Source organism: Lepidochelys olivacea (genome assembly GCF_965140295.1).
Source record: "Lepidochelys olivacea isolate rLepOli2 genome assembly, chromosome: 4".
Lineage (NCBI taxonomy): Eukaryota > Metazoa > Chordata > Testudines > Cheloniidae > Lepidochelys > Lepidochelys olivacea.
Window position 1 is genome coordinate 103,454,739 of NC_140414.1, and position 26,078 is coordinate 103,480,816.

Below are 26,078 nucleotides of genomic sequence, written 5' to 3' on the forward strand. Positions count from 1 at the left end.
CACAGTCCATCCCTTTTAGATCAATATTTTGTCTTACAGTAACTCCAGTATCATTTCCATGGGGTCCTGCAATTCTCTTTGGATTACTGTTTGAGAAGATATACCAAATCAGACGAGAGAAACTGATTTCTGAGCCTCCTTTGGCTGCAATGTGTACTTCTTTCTGGGAAGCTTAAAAGACAGAACAACGTCGTGTTAGGACAGAGGTAGCTAGGTTAGAGAGAATACTAATAATAGAAATAATTATCATTCCTAAATTGTCATAAAAGGGAAGAATATCATAAAAATTGGTTCCTTTTCTTACAATATTCAACCAAGAAAAAGGCAAATACAGGCCGAAAGGATGACATCCTGGCTACATTGAAGTCAATGGCAAAACTCCCACTCACTTCAGTGAGAGTAGGGTTCAGCCTAAATGCTTTCTTCTTCCAATAGCAGATCCTAAAACCTTTGGTACGCAGAATGCCATCCTCTTCAATAGCCCTTTTAACTGTGAAGTGGAAGCTGAGAAAAAGAAATCACAGCCCATCATATCGTTTGATGTAAACAGTATGTTTCTCCTCCTTAAAAGGTTACTGGTTTTGATGTTTGTTACTAAGGTTTTAACATTAAGAAATTTCTTATTTTGTTATGTTTAATTTTTTTTCAGGGAAACAAAGAACTTGTGTATTGAATATCTGAATGACCTTAAGATTGTTGTTAATTATATCGAGCCAATAAAACCGTTTACATTTTACAAATTGAAAAGAATTATTTTCTCCAGTTTGGTTTATAAAAAAAATCAGTAAAGTTTATCTTGGACCTTTTAAAACCAGAAGTCAGCTTGTTTTCAAATGCACTCAGAATATATTGAAACTTTGAGTCAATCAAATGACTCAGTGATATTTACCAATGCAAATAAAGAAAACCGAAAACATCTTGAGTTTTGAGCTGATTCACTTTGCATGAAGAACAGATTTTGTAATTTGTGTTTTGTTTTGAATTATAGGGAAAAGACATGTACCTTATACTGGAGAATGACATGCTAAATTTGGTTGACCCCATGGATCATACCATTCTTCATTCTCAGCCCATTGTGAGCATCAGAGTCTGGGGAGTGGGTCGTGACAATGGACGGTGAGTTTACAATCTCCTAAGACTTTGTTGTTTTGTGCTGTTGAAATCTACTAGTGTAGGGTGTATATATGCTTGCCAAGTGAAGCATCACTAATAGCCATTTTATTGTGTGATTATGTTCCAATAACTATGGGAGGATTTATATTTGTTATATTTGTTACGCAAGTTACTTAAAAAAAAAACACACTTATTTTTCATAACTCCTTATAGCACATTTTGCAAAATGATATTTGGATAAGATATTCAAAGGGCCTCAACTTGACCTGTAAAGTTGTTTATGAAACTTTTATGTTCACAAAGAATAAACATATTTCTGCTTGTAAATCAGGTAGTTAAGTACCAAATTACCTGAATTAGAGGCAGAAATACTTGTTTGCATGTCCAAAATCAAGGGATAATTTTTCAAATGTAGTCCTTAGCGTATTTATCCTGCGAGGTATACATTTCACCAGTATATAGTAAAGAAAGTATTTACATAGTTCCATTTCCACTTCCTCATACATTATAGTTGATCAAAGTAGAAAGTGAACTTGGTTTCTCCCGCTGATGTTTTTAAAGACTTTGATTCAGGAATGTGCTTAAACATGTGCTTAGTTCCCATTGAAGTCAAGTTAAGCATGTGCTCAAGTGCTTTCCTGACATGGGATAGACTTAAACATGTACTTAGTGCTTCACTGAACCAGGGACTTAGCTATCTTTTGCTTCATACTTTCCTTTTGATGTGGCATTGTTGCAGGAATATAACTATTAAAATGGCTTGTAGTCTCTCTCCCAAAAGGAATGGCAGAAATTGTATCTGTAATAAGTTATAATAGGGGTATCAGAGTGGTTTTGCCTGGTAGCTTAGTGAACCCTTCAGCTGCTTTTTGGGTGGCTATTGTATTGTTGCACCTGTCAGATGTAAAGCAAGCTGTTTGACCTGTACATTTCTAATACACATCACATCAGCATGTTGGCTTTCAGGGTTGGTGAAATGTCTGTTAGTCTTTCTTGGCAAAAGAAAAGTCCTGAGTTAGAAAGATTTTCACATGAATGAATACTTTCAAAAGGTGCTAGGTTGATAACACTGAACACTGAAGCCTTCTGATTAATAAGGTGGCAGCAATGAAAGCCAAGGCTTATCTGCCTTATCAATATGCTTCAAGCTTTGCCTGAAGGGATCACTTTAAGGGAATGACTAAGTAGGTCAGTCTCCACCGTCCACGGCATCTCTTTTAGAACCCTTGCCCAGGCCACCTGTAGTACACAGGCTTTTATGATGCAGGAACTCAATGACTGAAACCCTTTGCTCATTTCACATAAAGCTGCCAAATAGCCAGTTGGATGGTTTTGACTTTTGGTCAGCTCAGACCTGGTCCATATTTGAACCAGTGACCTTGAAGTGAATGTTTCTGTGTCCGAATATCATTCCCCTGAGCCATTCGTTCCTCTGAATGATGGGTATTTTTTGTTGCATTTTTAGTTTCTTTGGTTCAGATTTTTGAGTGATTTACAAGGACAAATCCAATTGGAAATGCTGGGAAGCAAAGAGGTTTTAACTTGTCATGAATAAAACATTAAAGTGCTTCCTTTGCTTGAGAAAATGAACCCATTTCACATTTCCCTTCAAGTCAGATTTTCTAGAAGCTTTCTTTGGTTAGAAAATGGAGCATCTTTGGGGACATTTTGATATGGTGCAGTTGAACAGGAAAAGTACATTATAACAAATGTCTGAAGGACAGAGAAAGGCTTTTACTGTATACCCAAATGATTTATTTACAGAATTTGAGAAGACAGTTTGCTTTTCTGTTACCTCTTAGTTTTCAAATATTTCAGATTCTCTGGATGATAAAATTGTATTGTTGTGATATTTGTTCACAAATTGTTAAACTCCAATACACCAGACTAGACCCACTAGTCATAGATTTAACAGGTTACAGAAATATCCAACATTTGTGATGTATGTAATGACGTTATTACTCCTAGCAGTTATAATTAGTTATTTGGAATAATTTAAGACTGTTGTACCCATATTGCTCACTGCAGTGTTGAGAAAGTTCACGAGCTGCTGGATGAAATTTCTTCAGGGGTGGAGAGGCATGTAAGCCACCTAATGGGTGAGAGAGAGAGAAAAAGCGAGCATGCAAGTGCAGAGCAGGTGGTCCCCATATCTGATCCAAATAGGTCAGTGCAAGATGGGCTCATCAGGGATGACCTGGAGGAGAGGCTATAGATCCACTGATACAAAACCCTCCACATAGGGGCACTAACTGCAATCCCAGCCAGTTGCAGTACCATGTCCTGCCCAGGGGCTGAATTCCAGCCCTGCCCAGTTTCCTGCACAAAGCCTCATTGCTCTCATCTACCCATGATAAGAACTGTTTATTTGCCATAGATAATGCGGGCTGTGAAATACAGATCTTAGTTCATATTAAAGCAAAGTAATGTCTATGCTGCCTCCTGCAGATGGCTACCATCTTGCTGAAAAGTAACTTTGTTTGTGACATCAGCAATACAGAAGACCCATGTCAGAGATGATCAAACCAATTTTCTCTCCTTAACATCGGAAGAGAAACTTGGCTGTTTTGTATTATAATTAAGTATTTGTTGTTTGCACAATAAATTACTTTTTCTGATTGGTCGCTATTGATAACAGCAAGGAGAAAACATAATTATTGAAGCTTTAATATATAAACATGGAACTAAAAATAGCCCATAATATCTCATTTGCTGTCATGTACAAAAATGTCCCTTTTAGATTTACTGTGCTATGAGCTACGCTTTTTCATCACAAGTAGTTTCTCTTTCAGAGCCTTCAGTTTTTTTTCTTTTCCTTGTATGAATTTTGGTAAAGAGGCTACATGTATTTTAAATATTGTACAAAGTCTTCTTCCTTCAGGTGTTTAGACCTTGAGCTTACCTAAATTTTTCTCCAATTAAGTTTGTTTAAATTTGTATGCACCTACTGGATTAGAGAGTGTTCTAAAGCAAACAATACAGCCATTGCCTATAAATAAACTCATACAGTATGTGCTGTTAATTAGTAGGTAATTATTTCAAAACAGAGCAGCATGAGTAAAATGACAGCTATGACTAGCCAATTTGGGGGTTCTGGAGGCTCCATGCAGTGAAAGTTCTTTGAAGGACAGTATAAATAATGCAAGGTTTGCTGAGCAAGCCCCAGTAGCCAGAGAAGGGGCATTTGTGACAAGAGAGAACTTGAGCTATGGCTGGACTCCTAAATTAGAGAGGTCAAGTGCTCTGTTGTGTGGGTCACAGTTAGATGCAGGACACTTGGATATAACTGGAACATACTGCACCCTGAGATATACACCTCTGTATTCAATTGGATGTCACTCCCCTGCTCTTTTGTATATAAAGGTAAGTGCAGGCGTGAGCTCATCCTGGCAAGTAGTCTGTTTGGTCCTCAACAGGGTGAAGTCAGAGCACTCCTTGCTTACAGGTAGAGGGAGAAGCTGCAATCATCAGAGAAAACAGAGCGAGAGAGATTAGGAGACACACAAATGCATAGTCTCTTTTGTGTGTCCTGTGTGGATTAATTTTAAGGAAGTCTGTAAAATCATTACTTCTAGCATGAAATGCTCTGATATAATCTTGTTGCACATGGATGTTGATAATATATTAATACACAGTAATGACTTGCTTTCCAAATCTTGCAGTGCCATCCATTCTACACACATTCTCTGCTGTTTGTTGTGAAAGGAAGTGATCATTTAGAACAATACAGAAACTCAAACTTTTTTAATATTGAGCTATTTAAACATCATTGCTCTCTCCAGGTCCTCGTTTTTAACAGTATTTTCCTTCTAGTAATTTGGTTGGATTTTGCATTGGAAAGATGAAAGGTTTTCTAATGATACCTGACCGGTGATTTTCTAAGATGTGCGGTAATGAAAGATTGATGAAATACAGAGATCTGTTGATGAAAGTTTAATCTGAGGATATGTCTGCTAGCTCACCTCAGGCAGAAGAGTCTTCTGGGAGACTCTAATAATTCTCTCCATACTCAATGCTATTAACTTGACCTCTAGAGTTAATTTCTTTTTAATACAGTTCTGTGATAAGGAAAAGCTTCAGGATTTACTTGACCATTTTGCTGACTTAAACTGTGTGATTATTTTATATGTTGAAAAGTGATTTTCTGGCCTTCAGTTAATCATGCCATGACACTAAGACTTTTTGGTGAACTAATCTAACCTTAAAAAAGGCTATTATGCCTTTTATAAAGTGGTTAACCAAATGAGTTCCTATAAGGGGGTGTGTGCGTGTGTGTGTGTGTGTACACTAATACGTACTATGCTGTGACTCTGAGCTACTGTATTTGATTATGTACACACATTAGAGTGCTATGACTTTGTGATAATTATGAGAGCAAAAAGAAAGTATTGTGTATATGTTCTTCCTCTTGTCCTATTTTCTGTTTCATACACATAAAAGAAACACATGATTTTCAGGGTGAAACCCATTTTTCTTAGTCGTCCATTAAATTTCCCTTTGTCCTGGCAGTATGATTGAGAAACACAGCAGGAAATATTAAAAAATATGGAAAATCTTAAATGTCACTTCGATTTTGTTTGGTTTCAAGGCAGTAAAGAACAGCTCATTGTTGGGGGGTGGGATTGTGATATATGAGGTCAACCCACAAATCATAGTTGTTTGTTTAACTTCACTTCATGTACTGTACATATTGCAGTCAGTGGTTAAAAACAGTGAACCTTGACTGGTACTTTTCCTTACTTTAAAAAGTGCCCTGTTTCGGAGCTTCGATATCACAACTGTGAAAGTGTAAGCCTCCTAGAACTGTGAAATATGACTTTTTTCACTTGTGAGTGGCATGATTTTATGTTACCAGTACATATTCATGATCAGGCTTTGTCACTCTTTCCACTCCTGGCAATTTCTGGTTTAGTAGAATGGTAAAGGGGCAGCACATGGAGATTAGCAGGAGAAATAATTGGGCAAGTAGGAGAGTTTCCTACCTGGATGAAGATTCACGTTCTCACACAGCTGCACTTCATCGTCTGTGCTTTATGAACATAAATTTCTATCTGGTACAAAAGGCAGCAGCCCAGCCACTTAGTAACAGAGGTCGCCATTACCGACCATAACACATTTCCCCCGATTCTCTCCTCTCTTTGTTGCTCCCCATTCACTGGGGAGTCAGGTTCAAAGGCTCTCTCCTGGTATTTAAGGATTTATGGGATTAGCCCTAGCAACCTTGAGAGATCATAACTCTGTCTGTGACCATGACTTCATACAACAGCTATGTTTCACCTGAAGAACGCCACTGTCAGCCAATAGGGAGAAGTTCAAGCATGCTGGAGGCAGAACTTTCACAGGAACGGTTCATAGAACGGATTCCCACAAGAGATTAGATAAATCGTAGGGTTTACTGCACTCAAACTAGATGTAAAACTAATTTCTTCAATTGAGCTTTCAGCCAATGAGTTCATCATTCACACACAAGACAAACAGAAAAGCCTGTAAATTAACTGAGTTATTGTTGTGACAAGCTAGGAATGAAGAGAGAGTGATGATTGTTGGTGTTTTGTTTTTAAATGCTTGGGAGTCATTCAGATTCTACAGTGATAGGAGCTGCAATACTGTGTAAGTAAATAGAAGGTAATAGAATTATGCTCCCTCACATGCCCTACTAATGTTTTGCCAATTGGTGTGTCTCAATAGTGAAATATCCTACATTTTCCACAACGATTGTTCTCTTTTTAACGTTGGTTGCTTTCTTCATCTGGGTATGTCTACGCTTGCAGAGTTTTTGCGCTGTAAGTTTCACCAGTGACAGGGAACCGGTGAAAGTAAAGCGCTGGTTTGTGTACTCACTCAATTCCTTAGGCGTCAGAGAGCGTTTACACTACCAGCACTTCCATCGGGATGAGAGCAGCGCTGTAGGCCAGCTGTCCCACAGTGCAGCTCTCTCGCTAGGTCTTGTGGGAGGTGGGGGGGTGAGCAGAAGGCATTCTGGGTCCACGCTCAGTGCCCCGTGCTGCACTGCTTCATGTCCCAGCAGCCCCATTACTTCCTTATTTCCTTTGTGGTATTTTTTTTCAAAACCCCCTGCTGTCTGGCTGCTTTCCCTGCCACATCTACAAGCAAAGGGACAGGGTGTTTCAAACTTCCCGGGGCTTACAGTGGGAGGGACGGTCAGAGCAGCGGAGATGCTGGCCAGAGTGGTCCCTTTTGGAACTGTGGGATATCCTTTGGTGGCCAAAAGGTGTTTACACTGGTAGAACATGACTTTACTTTCATAACAGTGCAAAAAGAACAGCAGTAAGAGCTGTATGCCTCTCGTGAAGGTGGTTTTCTTTTTGCGGTGAAACTTCTGAGTTTCACTGCAAAAAGTCATTAACAAGTGTAGACGCTCCCACGGTTTTAGTGCAAAAAAGGGATATTTTGCACTTTAAATGGCAAGTGTAGATATAGCATCTGAGTTGTTGTTTCTTGTTGCACATAGCTGGTAATGAGAGACTAGGAAGTAGAAAGGAAAGGAGCTAGACAGAGAAAAAACATGAGAACGAGGTACATGGAAACAGAGATGATGAGATCTAGCCTGCTTAGAAACATGCTGTTGGGAAAAGAGACAGGTAGGCAGTAATAGAGGGAGACACTCTGAATCAAAATAACTTGCTAAGATTAGAACAGTAGGTAGTAATACTGATGAAATGTAAGTGGCCAAAACATAGGCTTAGAGCAGTGGTTCTCAACCTGCGGCCCAGAGCAGTGGTTCTCAACCTCAGCACAGAGCTGTGGTCCATGTGACGTCCTCAGGGCCATACAAGTAGTATTTGGATGCGGCCCACAAATTGAGAACCACTGCCCGAGAGAAACAGGTGGGGAAGAAATTACTAGGGTTGGGGGAAAGGTAGGAAAACTGGAAAAACATTTAGAACAATAAAAAAATAGATGAGATGGAATAAACCACAGTGGCCCAAATTTTCAAAACCTGGGAGCCTTAAAAATAGAACCCTATATCCCTATTTAGGCAACTAAATAACAATGCCTGATTTCTGAAGTGTTGAGTACCTGCAGTGCCCATTAACCTCAATGGGATTTGTGGGTGTTCACTACCTTTGAAAAGCAAATGCCTCAATACAGATTTAGGAGCCTGACTTTAGGCACTCAAGTTTGAAAATTTTGGCCCGAATGACAGCACTATAGTTTATTAAATATTAGGGCTGTCAATTAATCGAAGTTAACTCACATGATTAACTCAAAAAATTTAATCATGATTTAAAAAATTCATTGTGATTAATCGCACTCATAACAATAGAATACCAATTGAAATTTATTAAATATTTCTGGATGTTTTTCTACATTTTCAATATTGATTTCAATTACAAAACAGAATACAAAGTGTACAGTGCTCACTTCATATTATTATTTTTTATTACAAATATATGCACTATAAAAATGATAAAGAAAAGAAATAGTATTTTTCAGTTCACCTCATACAAGTGCTGAAATGCAGTCTTTTTATCGTGAAAGTGTAACTTACAAATGCAGATTTTTTTTGGTTACATAACTGCACTCAGAACCAAAACAGTGTAAAACTTTAGAGCCTACAGGACCACTCAGTCCTACTTCTTATTCTGCCAGTCACTAAGACAAACAAGTTTGTTTACGTTGACGGGAGATACTGCTGCCTGCTTCTTAGTTACAATGTCACCTGAAAATGAGAACAGGTGTTCACATGGCACTTTTGTAGCCAGTGTTTCAAGGTATTTACATGCCAGATATGTTTATGCCCCTTCATGCTTTGACCACCATTCCAGAGGACATGCTTCTATGGTGATGTTGCTCATTAAAAAAATAACGTGTCAATTAAATTTGTGACTGTACTCCTTGGGGGGAGAATTGTATGTCTCCTGCTCTGTTTTACCCGCATTCTGCATATATTTCATGTTATAGCAGTCTCGGATGATGTTCCGATGTTCGTTTTAAGAACACTTTCACAGCAGATTTGACAAACCTCAAAGAAGATACCGATGTGAGATTTCTAAAAATAGCTACAGCACACGACCCAAGGTTTAAGAATCTGAAGTGCCTTCCAAAATCTGAGAGGGACGAGGTGTGGAGCATGCTTTTGGAAGTCTTAAAAGAGCAACACTCTGATGCAGAAACTACGGAACCCAAACCAGCAAAAAAGAAAATCAACCTTCTGCTGGTAGCATCTGACTCAGATGATGAAGATGAAAATGAACATGTGTCGGTCTGCACTGATTGGATCGTTATCAAGCGGAACCCATCATCAGCATGGAAGCATGTGCTCTGGAATGGTGGTTGAAGCATGAAGGAACATACGATTCTTTAGCGCATCTGGCACGTAAATATCTTGCTACAACAGTGCCATGCAAATGCCTGTTTTCACTTTCAGGTGATATTGTAAACAAGAAGCAGGCATCATTATCTCCTGCAAATTGTAACCAACCTTGTTTGTCTGAGTGATTGGCTGACCAAGAAGTAGGACTGAGTGGACTTGTAAAAATAAATAGTATTCGCGCGATTAATAGCGCGATTAATCACAATTATTTTTTTAATCGTTTGACAGCCCTATTAAATATTTTATTTTTAGATTTGAGTGCACTGTCAAGCTAAAGAGGGTTAAGATACTCTTGAAAGGTACCTGGGGAGAAGAAACTACACTGGAAGAAGAAAAAAGTCTCAGGGGAGCTTCCACACTGATATGGCTGGAAGCTGCAGGAGTTCAGTAGATGGAGTAACCATATTCCCAGATAGAGACTGCCTGATGGACACTACTTGGTTTGAACCACCATGGAGAGCCTCCCATTCTCTTCTCTGCCCAACTCAACATGAGATATTTTGCAATGGGTGTGTGGCCTTAACTCAAGAAAAGAGACACCGATCAGCCTACATGAGCATTGTGGAGTTTGGGTCTCCCACTACTATTGCTATGCTTCGTTCCCCCTTGCTAGAAAATACTCCAGGTACAAACAATAGAGTGTAAATCTTTGGAGACTGAGATGGTTTACAATGCCATTTTACAGTGCTTTATATATTTTTCAGGTAAGAATATCTTGGTGCCTCTCAAGTTTATCAGCATCCCTTTAAAATACTGGTTGAAACACTATAAAACTTTATCTATATCTCTGGTGTCCTGGTGTTATGATCTCTCAGGTTGCTAGGGCTAATCCCATAAAGGGCTTTAAATACCAGGAGAGATGGAAGCTAATCAAGCGATATTAGATTATGAATTATAAACTTAGTATTTTGAATTAAATTACTTAGCCAAGAAGGGTTGAAAATGAAGTAGATTTGAGCAGGGTTTGTGCACCTGGCTCTTTTGAAAAGATAATACCATAATTATAGCTTGAATCTTCCAAACTTGAGACACCATTAATCAGTATTACTCAATCCCCTAGGCCCTTGTAACCTCGGAATAAAGACAAAACAGGCATCATGTTAATAGGGCATAGGGTAGAGATTGTTTTGAAGGAAGGGGACCTTCCTGGCTTTTCTGAGCCACATTCTCAATGGGAGTGCAACTGGTTTGGTTAAGGCATCTTCTCTCTTCTCCTTTTCCTCAACCCAGCTGCATATCTGGGTACTTCCATAGCACTTCCCCACTCTTGTTAATAACGTCATTTCTGAGGAATTGTCTACATGAGAAAGCTGCATTGGTGTAACCTGAATCAGTTTTTAAACCAATTTAATTAAACTGTTGCAAAAGGGTGTGTGTATGTTCTTATTCTGGTTTGAGTAGCTTAGTTTAGTTTAGTTAAACTGGTTCCTTAATGACGTAAGCTAACCAAAATAAGCCATCCTTATACCAGAATGGAAGTGTCCACACAGCCTTTTGCACTGGCTTAACTATATTGGTTTAAATTCACATCTTAAGTTTTAGTGGTGCAACTTTGTGGTGTAAACAATCCTTCAGTCCTTTCTGCTTGATGCCACCACCAAAAGAAAATGTGAGTATGTTAGATGTATTAAAATGTATACTTACCACCACTACATCTTTACATGTGAGCCTGGTGTGTTGCTCTATCTCAGTCTCTGCGGATCAGGGATTTCCCTTCTGAATGATGTCCCAGGATGAAGTGCATGTCTAGGGAAAATCCTAGCCTATGGAACCATAGATGTATGTAACAAGGACTTGGCTTACACACACAAACAACATCCTTACAAGTACTGTAGCTGCAGAATAAGGTAACGTTGTTTTTAGCAATGTTAAGGAGGATCTAATGGTGGGAGAGAAGTGGGATGAGAGTGGGGAAGGAGAAAAAGAATGAGTTTTGGAAAGAAAAATGGAACAGAGCACTTCAAAAGGAGGGATAGGTAGACAGTAGAGAATCTAGATGGGTCACAAGGTTTTACAGTGGGTGAAGAAATGGGGAGGTGGTTGTAGGGTTGTCACTACACTGAAGTTTAAAAAAAAACTATGCAGTATAACAAGATGGTTAAGTTCTGTACCAATGATACAGTGGCTGTCCTTAAAAACTTAACAATCACTTCAAATAGAGCTATTCTCAGTGTTCTCTAGGTATTCCCTATAGTAAGTAGTAGGAAGTACTGCAAATACGGAGGTAACATATCTACTTTTCACTTCTACTTCGAGTGCTTGCTCATGTTGATTCCATTCTAGGTGTGCGCACTCCCACGTGTGCGGCTGTCAGAGATTTTTGCCTTTGCAGTATCTGTAGGGTTGGCAGTGGCGCCCTTTTGAGTGCCGCACTCATGCATCAGTATATTAGGTGCTGCCAGCCCTCTCAGTTCCTTCTTACTACCCATGGCGTGGTGGTTAGTCAGAGCACCTTTCCCTTGCCTTGCAAGGGTTAGCAGTTCTTCTACTTCAGTCTTCAGGCGTTAAGGCCTTGTAAATAGTTTGTTTACCATAGTTAGTAAGTAGTTGTTAAGTAGTGTAGTTAGAGATAGAGTCCCAGCAGGGACTTCGCCCCAGGTGGGGCAAGCCCTGATCTCCGGGTTTTAAGCCTTGCTCTGACTGCAACAGGCCTATGCCTGTTAATGACCCCCATAGCAGCCTCCTCAAGTGCGTGGGGGAATCACAGGGCAAGGACAAGTGTCGCATCTTCCAGGCTCTGCTAGCACCCAGAGAACAGAGGGCTCTACCAGCACCGCTGGCACCACGTGTGTCGCAGGTCACGGCAAAGGCTCCCAGCAAGGGCAAGCCAGCCGTAAAGACCCCCCAGGGGGCGGACAAATGACTCCCATCTCTGGAGATGAGACAGCACTCTCCGTCTCCAGGCCCCAGGTCACTGTCTTCTGTGGGACACCGTGTATCGCTGGCATCACACTCACAGTCTCCGCCCTCTTGACATGGGTCGCCTACAGGAAGGCACCTGTCACCGTATCGCCAGCACCGAACATCCTCCCGCCGTCTGTCTTCTCAGCACAGATCCCCATCTCCCAGATGGTGGGAGCAGTCTCCATCGGGGTACCAATCCCTCAGCCCCATTACCAGTCCTCCTACTCGAGGCATTGGTCTCCCGCATCTCCAGTTAGCCACCAGACGCAAGCTTCGACAGCCCCTCTGTGGTCACAGGAAGGTGATTCATCTGGTACGGAAAGGGAGCTCAGCCCTTCACCTCGACAGTACTGGTGCGATTGGGCACCTGAGGCTGCATCAACCTCTGCGATGTTGTCGTGGCAGCAAGGCCAGTGGCCAGCGCGATGGCCCTACTGTAGCGTGCGGGGCATGCCTGTGATTCCAATGCCTCCGTCAGTCTATTCCTCGGCTGCGGCCTCAGAGCAGTAACCGGCTGCACCGAGCTCAGTACACGGAGGTGCACTCAGAGGGTGGAGTAGAGGAGCGAGCGCCCACCCCAAAATCCTCCTCCCCCATCGTCCCCGGATGAGGCAGTGGCAAGACCTTCTCGTGCCAGCCTGCAAGATTATTTTAAAAAACATCAGGCCCTGCTTTGTAGGGTGGGTACAAACTTGGGCTTGGAAATGTAGGCAATGGCCTAACAGGCGGACACCCTGTTTAATATGCTCTCAGCCTCTACCCCTGCCCATGTTGCGCTGCCGGATGGGGTCATAAAAATAGCAAAAGCCCTTTGGCAATCTCCTTCTTCCATGCCTCCCACCTCCAAGAGGGCCGAGAAAAAGTATTTCATCCCAGCCAAGGATTTTGAATATTTGTATACCCACCCTTCTTCGGCCTCACTGGTCATCTTGGCAGCCAACAAGAAGGACAGACAGGCAAACCAGTTCGACTCCCAAAAATAAGGAGGCTAAGAGGCTGGACCTTTTTGGAAGAAAGATTTATTCAATGGTCAGCCTTCGGTACCAGGTGGTTAACCACTAGGCTCTCTTGGGGAGGTACAACTTCAACTTATGAGACTACCTCCGTAAGTTCAAGGACTCCCAGCCCCAGGACTTGGCCCAGGAATTCAGGGCTCTAGGAGGAGGGTATGACGTCTGCAAGGTGCTCCCTCCAATTGCATGGGACGCAGCTGATTCAGCAGCTAGGGTGGTCGCGTTAGTGGTGGTCATGAGGTGCATCTCCTGGCTTCAGACCGCTGGCCTGTCCCAGGAAATGCAGACCTCGACCCAGGATCTTCTCTTTGATGGGAATGGGCTCTTCGCAGAGCAGACTGATGCAGAGGCTGCACGGACTGAAGGACACTTGGCCACCCTTCACTCCCTGTGTCTGCGTATGCTGCAATCAGTGAGGAAGCAGTTCCAGCTGCCCCTGCCACCAAGCCCTTGGCAGTATCGACCGGGGACTGAAAAGAGAAGGGATAGAGACACGAGTTTTAGTCATCGCCGCCCTTCCTCCTCCTGCGCAACTCGGCCCATCGAAACCTCACATGGGCTAGAAGCGCTTGTTTTGAGGGTGTGCTCGAGAGCGATGCCCCAGTCAGCTCCCCAGATCCAGCTTGTCCTTTCCTCAACCATCTTCATCCCTACTGTTTGCCCTGATCATGGGTCACGTCAGACCATTGGGTGCTAGAGATTGTATCTTGGGGCTACACCCTGCAACTTTTGGCCGCCTTTCCCCATCCCTCTTCAGGGACCCTTCTCACAAGCAACTCCTCATTCAAGAGGTTGATACCTCATGCAGCTGGGGGCAGTGGAGGAGGTCCCTTGGGACATGAGGGGAAAAGACTTCTACTCCCATTATTTCCTAATCCTGAAAGCAAAAGGGGGTCTAAGATGCATTCTGGACCTGCAGCGCCTCAACAGTTCTCTCAAAAAGTTGGAGTTCCTCATGGTCTCCCTGGCTTCCATCATCCACTCCCTGGATCTGGGAAACTGATACGCCACCCTCTATCCGAAGGATGCTTATTTCCATATCTCCATCTTCCAAGGTCACAGAGGATTCCTCCATTTTGTGGTGGGCGGGTGCCATTTCCAGTTAATGGTTCTGCCCTTTGGTCTCTCTTCTGCCCCGAGGGTATTCACAAAATGTATGGTACCAGTGGCCACATACCTCACGCATCGAGGGGTTCAGGTCTACCCCTATGTCGATGATTGGCTCATCAAGGGCAGATCTCTGGAACAGGTGCAGAGGAGCCTTGGTCTGGTTCATTCCCACCAGTCACAATCTAGACCAAGTAATCTGAGTGCCAGTTCACATCTGATGATCCCTGGAGTGGTGGTTGAGCCCCATTAGGTGTTGGAGGGAGTTCCCTTTGCGGCCCCATCCCCGTCGCTGACCCTGGTTTCCAATGCCTCAGACCTGGGCTGGGCGAGCTCAGCACACAAGGTCGCTGGTTGCAAGATGATCTGTCCCTCCACAGAAACGTCGGAGCTCAATGCGGTTCACTTGGCCTGCCAGGTTTTCCTGCCCCATAGGGAGGGTAAGGTGGTGAAGGTCCTGACAGACAATATCGCTGCAATGTATTATATCAACAGGCAGGGTGGAGCCAGGTTGTCAGCCCTTTGCCAAGAAACTCTCCGCTTTTGGGACTTGTGTGTGTAGCGTGCTGTCCATCTGGTAGCTGCGCATCTTCCCGGGGCCAGGAACATGGTAGAAGATTGCCTCAGCAGGACCGTCTCATCTCGCCGCAAGTAGTCGCTCCACCCAGAGGTGGTCAGTGTGATGTTCCGGAGGTGGGGGGACTCCCCAGGTGGACCTTTTCACATTCTATCAGAACAGGAAATACCATATGTTCTGCTCATTCCGCGGATTGGACTGGGGCTCCTTGTCGGACACCTTTCTGCTCCCATGGTCGGCGGCTCTGGTGTACGCCTTCCTGCCAGTGCTGCTAATCCACAAGATACTTATGTAGATCAAACAGGACAAGGCAAAGGTAATCCTGGTAGCCCCTGTGTGCCCTTGGCAGCACTGGTTTGGCATGCTGACAGACCTTTTGGTAGCTGCCCCACTGCTGCTTCCTCTGCCCGGACCTGCTGTCCCAGAACCATGGCAATCTTCTGCATGCGGTCCTGGCGGCACTGCACTTGACACCGTGGCTTCTGAATGACTAAATGCAGAAGAATGGGAATGCTCGGCCTGGATCCAACAAGTCTTGTTGGGTAGCAGAAAGCCCTCCACCAGAGCAACCTACTTCGCCAAGTGGAAGAGGTTCATGTGCCTCATTGTCGGTTATCCTGGACTATCTTCTACACCTCAAGCTCCAAGGGCTGTCCAATCAAAGTCCACTTGGCTGCTATTTTGACCTTCCACCCTCCACTCCAGGGTAGGTCAGTCTTTACTCACAACATGACAGTCTGGTTTTTGAAAGGTCTGGAGCTCTACCCGCATGTCAGGGATCCTGTCCCTCCCTGGGACCTGAACCTTGTGTTGTCACGGCTTATGGGTCCTCCCTTCGAGTCTATAGCTTCCTGCTCCCTCTCCTCCTCCTCCTGGAAAGTTTTTTTCCTGGTCGCATAACGTCTGCCCATAGGATCTCTGAGATCAGGGCAGTTATTTCAGAGCCGCCCTATACCATGTTCTACAAGGACAAGGTCTAGCTGCGGCCGTACCCAGCATTCCTGCCCAAGGTAGTTTCACAGTTTCATACCAGGCAAGACATATACTTACCGGTCTTCTTTCCAAAGCCTCTTAAATCAGAAGAGGAGCGCAAATTGCACGCCTTGGACATCAGGAGGGCGTTTGACTTGTAGCTCGACAAGACTAAGCCATTTCGCAAGTCAACGCAGTTGTTCATTGTGGTGCCAGACAGGATGAAAGGTCTCCCAGTGTTTGCTCAGAGGATTTCATTCTGGGTCACAGCCAGTATCCGTTACTGAGGACTTCAGTCCTGCCAGTCTATTTTACATGGAAGACATTCAGACACTACTGAGGTGGGCAATGGTTAAAAAAAACTTGAGATATGGAGAGTGAGATTTATATAAATATGTAACTTAAGGGGTAGGCCACTTAAAAGAGAGAGTAATATTTTAAGAAGCACCATGCCAAGAAATTTGTAGGCACCATAGTGTGTGGAGCTGTCACGTTATCAAAGACGCACCATAATCATGATTCCAGTATCTTTGTACGGGTGATAGCAGAAACAGTTGGTTGTCCTGCAGTGGTTTCCATTAAAAAGTCAAAATTTGTAATAGAAATCACATACATTTCATAGTTATTGCCTGTTGTAAGCAAAGGACTACAGTGTTTCAGGTATCATTACATGCTAAGTACTGGGAAATACTGACTTCAGAAGGATACCCATTCTGATTCCATTCAAGTCATTTCTGAACAAGTAATCATTCCAAGTAGCCAGCAGAGCACCATGAACTAAAATGCTTTTGTAGTATTCCTGGAAAAGCAGCCAGTAAATATTCTGCCTCCCTAAATTCTCTTTGCCGTTTTACCTCTAGTCCTAAACTGTTGAGTAGTGTTACTATCCAGCAACACTGGTACATTTCAGTGGTAGATGAAGTGTTCTATAGTTATGCCATGGTGGATTAAAATCCATTAAAAAAAAAAAAGCATCTGACTTTATTTACTTTGGTTTTTTTATTTAAATTATATTTTCCTTTTAAAAAATAAACCCGTTTAAAATGAAATCTGAGTTTAATCAAAAGATGTTGAGGGGTAAATTTATTATAATCTCTCAAAACATTTAAATAAAAAATAAATATGCTGAATCCATGAGCATCTATCAGAATCTTTGAGTTAAAGACTGCTTTTCTGTATAAAGAAAGAATCAGGAAAAATATCTAACTTTTGAGATCGAGCTTTATGAATATGGCACAATATGTCCTGCTGTATTAAGGGCTTGTTTTGTTTAATTAAAATAAATTGTATATTTTTTTTGTGTGTTTAATGAAATTCCAGTTACCATCCTAATGCAGCTTGACACAAATATGAGCAAAAAGTTTATCTAGTTAATAAGTATTATATCATTCACCATTTTCTAACATATTAAAAATGTACAATTAATAGAATCTGAAAATATTATGCTATATAATTGCTTAAATAAATGTATATAGTTATAGTGCACCTAGGTAGCAAAAAGATGTACCAAATCTAGTGTAAAGGCTCTATTTAGTTGTAAATCAACGTGTGTTAATAATTATATCAACCAATGAGAATGCAGCTTTCTTTAGAAAATAACTGAAGTAAAAATGGAAAAGTTGAATGAAATCAGTGATTTAAATTGAGGCTTTCCACTTGGTGATTTAAGCAATCCACCATGATATATGCCCCAATTGTGCAAACAGTGCACACATGCTTAAGTTTATAACTGTGAGCAGGGGTGAAAGTAACATTATACACCTACCGGTACAGGGGCCCAGATCTGGGCCACTGGAAGGGGCAGGGCTGAGGCGGGGGTCAGCCTCCCCAGCCAGCCCATCTGCACTGCCTGGCCCACGCCATCCGGGGCTCCGGCCGCTGTTGCGGTAGCGGCAGTGGCTGGGAGCCCCAGGCCCTTTAAATCACCGACCCTGGAGCAGCTGCCCATTTTGCCCCCACCCGTCGGGGCAAGACGTTAAACCAGCGCTTTAAGCAGGGCTCTTTGCTGCGGCGGTGCTGCGAACGGGCCAGTACCGGCAGTTACTTTTTACTGGCCCACTTTCACCCCTGCCTGTGAGTAGTCCCATTGAAATCAGTGGACCCAGCTCACATACCTAGGAATTTGTAAACCACCTTAGATCCTTTGGACAAAAGGTATTACACAGTATGAGTCAATTTCTGCCCTCTCTTGCCTCCTGGGCAATGTCATTAGCTGCATTGGGCTGCACGGGTGTAAGAGAGCAGAATCTGACCCTAAATGCAGGAGGATGCTCTTATTATCAACTAATCAGTTCAATTATTTAAATCTCATATATGCCTCGGAATTCCTTTTCACATCTGTTACCAGCTGGTCACGTTTCAAATATTTATGCAGTGAATTTGTATGCAAATGATGGTTAGTGCATGCTGTACTCTCCACTTCTGTATTTTTAGAAAATATTTACATTTTCTAATTTCAGTCTTATAATCCTGAGGATAATGTGTTGGCATGTTTCCCAATGTCAGCTCCACCAGGGAAAAGGGCCTTTGTTCCTTGGTGGTATTTATTTGCCCTCTGGCAGGGAGGTAAATCCCACACTGAAGTCTCTTTGATGAGTGCAAATACATGTATGTATACTTAAACACTAATATGAGCATACTAGTTTTAATTTCTCAGCATGAAAATTCAAATGCATTAAGAATTTTGTTAATACAAAACCAAAAACAGTAAAAAAAAAAAAAAAAAAAAAAAAAAGCTTAATTTGTCACACAAGCAATTTCAGTATTTCTGCAAGAAGGAAGTTGAAAAATCTGTCTGTATTATATCTCATATAGTATTGTCTGTTGAAATCACATCCATTTCATTCATCTGAATTAAATTCCATAAGTATACATTCATCTAATAATATGAGTGATACATTAACATAGAAACTCAGAAATTCCTGGAAAGTATTTCATTAATTATTATCTTTACTTAACAGGAGTGAAACTTGAGTTATAAAAAAAGACCATTTTTATTAAATTCAAAGCTGACTAGATACACAAATATACGGTATGACTGAACTCCCATGAATTCAGAAGAAAGATTCCCAGTGACTTCAGTGGGAGTTGGATTAGGCCCATAGTTCATCGATGTAGGCTCAGAAACATAGATAATACCTACCAATGTCAGAGTAGTGTTTGAATCCTAGATATTTAGTATGTTCTTCACATGGCATTGTTTCTTAATAGCTTCAGGGCATTATAGGAGGAAGAAATAAAGGTAGTGTATTAAATATGAGTCCTAGAGAAGCTGGAAGGAGTTAAAGGTTTGTGGATCTGGAAGCGGTGGTTGGCTTCAGCATTTCGGCCTAGCCTATTTGTTGAAAGGAGACCATGTAATAAGAACTGTGTGCTTGTCATGTTTGATGTAGGTGAATTTTTCCTTTGCAAGCAATCACCTATGACCATGAGACTCATATGCCTTCAATTTGATGCAGTTGGGACACTATGGAAATGCATTAAGACATTGTCATCGGGTGCCCAGCCCCAGTAAATCCAGCTCCCCTGTGCCAGAACAGGTGCTCTCAGTTTGGCCAATTAGGAGGGTTTTCAGGGGCTGCAGAATTTGAGGGAGAGGAAGCCTTGGTGAGAGTCAATCAGGAAAAGTCAGGAGACTGGAGGAGGTCTCTGGGGAAAACTACAGAGAGTAGAAGGCTCACTGTAGGCCCTCCCTGGAAGAAAGGAGAAGTATCAGGAAATCCATGGGAGGGGATAGCCGGCTGACCTTCCTGAACTGAAGAGCCAGTGCCAGGAGGCTGAAAAGGGCTGAGACATAGGAGCCTGTGGAGGGATTAGCCTACTAACTTTCAAGAGCCAGACCCAGTGCTGGGAGGCTGAAAAAGGATGAGGGTTAGCAATCCAGTGGAAGGGCTAGCCAGCTGTTCTTCCTGAGCCAGAGAGAACCAAGACCAGAGAAGACTGGAGAGGGCTGAAGGCTGAGAACTGCAGTGGGAGATGCCTGCTGCTTCTTGGAACCAGAGAGCTGGAGACAGAGGGAAAGAGAGGCTATGCTGGAGAGTGGTGTGGGGAGGGATGCCAGATCTGCATTTGGTGTATTGTCTGGATTGTGATGTTGGGACTTGTGTGCACAGGGCTTTCATTTGTAATAAATTAACCCCACAAAGACTGCACTCAGAAAGACTATTGGACTATTTTTGGGGACTCTGAAGGAGGGAAACTGAGACAGGTGTGACTGTCATGCCGTGGTTTACAGCAGGAGGGTGCTCCAGACAGGGCTGCCATATGACATTAGAGTGGAAAATGTGGGCATTTTGACTAGCCTCTGGCAAGAGGAATACAGCGCAGCAGAGGCCAGGGGGTCGTGGCTGGCCACACCACAGAAGACCAAGGAGAACCGAGTAAGAGACTTGCTCAATCTAGGACTGGTTTTAGGAACTGTGAGGAAATTTGGGGAACCTTTCTGCGATGTGCATAAATTTACAAGGAATGTCTTTCGTGCAGTGTTTATGGGGAATATTTGTTTTGTTGGATTGATATGGGAAAGTTTGGGTCGGGCCCTGGAGTATTATAAGGAATGTTTTATGCAATATGTTTGTGGGGGATGGGTTTTTGGTTTTGGGGTGAGAGTGGCCCAAGAGGGGTCTTGTGAGAGGCAGGGTTTTGCGGGGGGTTGTTTTTGTTTTTTGTTTTTTGTTTTGTTTTGTTCTTTAGCAAGGGGTATGTCACAGGATGGTTGGTCCCAGTAGGTCCAACTCTTGTGCAAGAGTAGGTGTTCCTATTTAGCCAATTGAGAGGGCAGGCCAGCACAAAGGGCTGTAAAGGATCAGAGAGAGACTCAGTGAGAGGGAGTCCCACTGAGTCAGAGCAAACTGGTTCAGTCAGGAAGGGCAGATGAGAGCTGCCAGAGATCAGGAGACTGAGAGTCCCAGAAGGAAATAGAAGGTGGTTCCTGGGAGAAGGCAGGAGAACAACAAGAGGGGTTTGCTGACTGGCATCTGAGACCCAGGGCCAGAGAGGGCTGAGGGCAAGGGAGCAGCAGAGGAGTTTACCCACTGACATCTCCAGGACCAAAAAGCTGGACCCAGTGAAATATGAGAGGCCCGGGGAGAGGGATGCCCCCCAGCAAGAATGTTCCCAGCACAGAAACTGTGGAGATTCCTGCTGGGAAGGGCTGGGGTGGCTGTCCTGGTATAAGGACAGGAGAGGACCATCAGAGTCTGGGCTTGGTTGAAGGCACCAGTATGTGGGGCATCAAGGTACAAGACGTCTTGAGTTTTAATGACTACACTGGGATGAGAAATGGACCATACTTTTGGGACTTTTGTTATGAATTATTTGGACTATGTTGTTGTAATAAATCAGCCCTAAGGATAGGTAGCATTGTGACAAGAAAGCCTGAAGTTAAGTTGTTGGATCACCTGAGAGGAAAAGTCCAGGCAGGACTGTGTGCCTGTCATACTGCAGCCTGTAATAGGAGGGCATGCCAAGCCGGGCTGCCCTATGACAGATACAGCTTGTTAAAGTGGGCACTTCTGGTGTCGAACATTTGTTATTGAATAATAGCCGTGTCTGGGACAGTGGTAAATGTTTATCTAGGAAGTATCTCCCTGAAGATAACTCTGGGATCAGTATTTTTCAAAGGTCTTTGAGACCAGGCTAATTCAATTTGCTAAATTGTACAGAGTTGATTTTTGCACTGCAGAGCCACACTAGCTATCTTTCTCCTTTTATTGAGATTTAGTTCTTACCTGTTCTTTTATGCCACATCTTAAGAAGCTAAACAAATTCCTGCAAGCATACTTACGAAAAACTCATCTGAGAAGCAGATAGACGGTACCTAGAACTGTGAAATAAATGGTTTAGGTAGGGAAAATACTCGTTTTTGTAGATTTTTGTCTTTTTTTACTAGAAGAGTAAATAATTGCTCTCTAGATCACCTTTGTGTTTAAAAGAAGATAGTCATTGTTTCCTGGGACCAGAGCATCTTGATAATTTTAAAGTAGTGTTGTGGATCTCTTTAGAGTGGAAATGGTCCTTAAATTCCATTAGTGAGGTGGCTGCAATACATATTGAAAGTGTTTTGTCTTAGACATAGAGTAGACCTGCAAGTCTGGGCCCACAGCTCAACTGTAACATGACATTGTGTTGCAATATAATTTTTATAGAATAACTTTCTGTCCATCTACTAAGAAACTCTGAATCCTCTGCAACACAAAGACATAAATTCCACTTAGCTAACATTCAAACAGATAAAACTACAGCACTTTTCCAGGTCCCTTGTCCACATAATCTAGCTTTATTTTTGTCAAAATATGTATGAAACTTTAAGATTTTACTGAACTCTTTGCATGGGTGCAGGAGGTTTGCCTTTAGGGCCTTATCTGTTGATAGTGCTACCCTTTATTTGTTTGTTTGAACCAAAGACTCCATTTCCAGGAGCAAAGTTATGGGTGACATGATATTTCAAACTTCCTTTCTGGAGTAAATCCTTTTGATTTGCAGGCATTTATTGAATCTTTAACTGTCGGATAGGAATATATTACTGACCCATTTTTGGAAACGTGGCCCTATTCCAAGTTTTCTGAGTTCTGCAGAGAAGTTGATTTACTGTTCCTAGCCAAATGATGCGTCCTTATCCAATGATAACGCAACTCACAAGTCAGCTAGAACAGCCATTATTGTCCGGCGTGCAGACTCTTGCCCGGATTTTCTGCTGTGCCAAGTCTCCACTTTCTGGTTATTTGTTTGGCTAAGCCCCAACAACAGCCCTAGCATAGAATACAGCAACCAGGAGGGGGTAGAGGACGGACTATGCCACATGCTAGCTGGTGATAGCTAGAGCAAAGTGTTCTCTCTCCACACCTCTGATATATTCCAATGCACCTTGTTCACCAGCATTGAGTACGCTGACTCTCTGCCAGCTCTCAAGATCCCCCAGTTCTGAAGCTTTCTCAGCTGGCTAGATTTGGCTGGTTTGGGCTTTGTGCTCCTCAAGGAGGTTGGAATGCAGCAGACAATGTCACCCGTTACCTGCTGCAGGCTTGTTTGTTATGGATCCCCTTAGTTTTGCCCGTGCTACAATGCATCTTCAGTCTTGGGACCTGTGTTTCAGCTACGATGCTAATGTCTCAGTTTAATATGGAGATAGGGCAGTATGACTTGGTATGTTTCAGCTTTGCTAGTTTTTGTTCATGACAGTTAAGGATGGCTAACAGCCTAGTAGGAAGGAGTATGTAACAAAGTCATTTGTTGCAGACACTGAACGTTGCCAGCTTCCATGATTTTTGTTGTGACTCTTGCAATATTTGGTGTCTTTTCTTAAAGCACCAGCTCCTGAAGGGAGGTGGCTGGGTGAAAATATCAGCTTTCATTTAAAAATTAAAAAGGCAAATTCTTCATCAAGTGCTGGTCTCTATCTGTATTGTACTGTGGGCACACATCCTTTCCATGTGTCTGAGACTGGAGAATTCTTGCAAGTAGTGTCCATTGGTCTGTGCCTGCACACTCGACCTTGCTCTTCTCATGTTCTGTGTCGAGGGTACAAGGGGTGGTGTGGACCCACTGCCTCTCTAGTTCCTTCTTACCACCTCCTGGCCTGAGTCAGCATCCTCCCAGTGTCCAGAGCTGCTCCTTTTTGTCTTCAAGTCTGTAAATATTTAAGAGTTTTAAACAAGCTGTTTTAAACAAACGGAAGAAGAGCTCTACGTAAACTTGAAAGCTTGTCTCCTTTATCAACAGAAGTTGGTCTAATAAAAGACATTACCTTACCCGCCTTGTCTCCCTAATATCCTGGAACGAAGATGGCTACAGCAATGCTGCATGCAAAGTTTTAAACAGTTATTTTACTTCAGCATAGTTAGTGTTGGTCGTTTTTATACTATATTTAGTAATGGAACTCCCTAACCTCCCCGGAATGGGACTTAGATTATGCCCGGGACACCAGGTTTTAAAAACTGCCTCTTGTCCCTGCCCTTTCTCAGTTAGTGACGAACACCAGTACTGCCTTTGTTGCCTCTGAGAAGCTCATATCTCTGCTAAGTGCAATATCTGTCACTCCTTTCCCATCTGGACTTATAGGCGCAAGAACTCTGGCTTAAGAAACGTCACATGGAAAAAGCAATGAGGCCTCAGTTGGACTCAGGCTGGGGAGATCTCCCTGTACATTGGCCACAAGCATTTTACCACCAATGCTCTTATGAACTACCCAGTAAGAGACAGAAGGTACAAAGACCATGTTACCTGGCGTCTCCCATATCAACCCATGCTCCCCTGGCCAGGAGGTACTTTTGACAAGATGTTCGGGAGTTTTCAAACCAATTTTTATGCCATCCCCACCTGATCCCCAAATCCTCTTTGGTGGCCACCTGGGACTTTTTTTCTTCCCATCTGAAGGGCAATAACAGTAAACAAGTGGGTATTGGATATCATCCATTCCAGCTATACCATCAAGTTTTTGTCCCCACTTCCTTCAAAGCCCTCTTTCCCATTCCTCTTTAGGACCATTCTCAAGATGAGATCCTCCTTGTATACAGAAGCGGTCAACTTATGGAATTGGTGTATCAGGAAGTATATCACCCTATCAGCAGTGCACCTTCCAGTAGACAAGAATTCACAGGCTGACATCCTCTGTGGGCACTTCACCATTAACCATGAGTGGGCATTACATGTTTCAATGATGAACAACATCTTCACTCAGTGGGGAACCTCTGCTTGGGACCTGTTCACCTACCAGACAAACAGGAAATGCAATATATACTGCACCTGGGGAGCTCAAGGCCTGTCCTGAGAGGTGATTATCTGCTACTCCCTTGGAAAGACCATTTGAACCATGACTTTCCTACCATCTCGCTGCTACTTCGGGCTCTTTGGAAAATTCAACAGGGTGGATCACAAGTCATCTTCATCACAATCAAATGGCTCAGACAGTTCTGGTTCCCGGATCTCCTACAAATGTCAACTTGCCCACTCATCAGCATTCTGCCCTTTCTGGATCTCTAGATGCATGAGAATGGTACGATCAGACACCCCAACTCAGGTGCTTTTCATCTCAAAGCTTGATATTTGGATGGGTGTTGAACCTAGAATGTTCCTTCTCTGAAGCTGTGCAAAGTGTTCTTAATAATAGCAGAAAAGACTTCACCAAAAAAGTTCTTTAGTCAAGTGGAAATGTTTCTCTGTATGGGCTCAGCAAGACCATAGGTCTTTCCCTTAACTCCCTACAGGTTCACTTGGTGGAAATCAGTGCATCACCCACCAACAGAGGGATATTCTGTCTTTACTCACCCAGTAATGTCTAGGTTCCTAAAAAGTTTAATCAGAATCTTCCCACCAGTAACAAAGAAAGCCTCTTAACTTTCTGCACTGACTAATTCACCCTTTGAACCCCTCTCTACATGTTCAATGTCTTATCTGCCAGTGAAGATAACCTTCCTAATTGCCATCACCTCAGCTAGAAGGGTAAAACTTAGGATGCTAATGGCAGACACGCCCCTGCCCATACACAGTAGTCCATAACAACAAAGTTTCTCTACAACTGTACCCAAAATTCACCTCCAAAGTAGTTTCAGAATTTCACACTAATCAATCTGTTCACTTATCCGTGTAATTTCTGAAGCCCCAAGCTTTGAATGGAAAGAGAAGTCTTCATTTCCTTGAGATGAGAAGAGCTTTGGCATTTTACTCACAGAGAATGAAACAGATCAGAAAGTCACCTAGATTGTTGCTGTAGTGGAATGAGTCTGAGAACACGCTATTTCCTCCCAGAGAACCTTTTAAGTAGATTTGTGTTTGTATACTACTTTATCAGTTGGCACATCCGCCTCCCCGACATGGAATAAGGACTCACTCTACAAAAGCACAGGCAAACTTTGTAGCATCACTTCACAAGGTACCCCTGCTTGATATTTGCAAGGCAGTAACATGGAGTTACATCCACGCATTCACAAGACATTATATCTTAGTCTAAGCCTCTTCCACTGACTCATGCTTTGGGATACAGGTTCTCCAAACAGTCATATCATTTGCATTCTCAAACTCTCCTCCTCTTACAGCACCGCTTGTCAGTCACATACAG

The 26,078-nt window shown here is 42.8% G+C and overlaps 1 protein-coding gene across 8 annotated transcripts in view; it reads left to right on the plus strand.

Moving 5' to 3' along the window:
• APBB2 (amyloid beta precursor protein binding family B member 2) overlaps positions 1–26,078 on the plus strand; it is a 325,422-nt gene that overhangs the window by 249,714 nt on the left and 49,630 nt on the right. For all 8 annotated transcript variants that reach the window (XM_084625565.1, XM_084625563.1, XM_084625564.1 and 5 more), the window contains one exon: positions 989–1,116. In XM_084625565.1, coding sequence (XP_084481691.1) covers positions 989–1,116 — 128 coding nt within the window. The remainder of the gene's footprint in view (positions 1–988; positions 1,117–26,078) is intronic.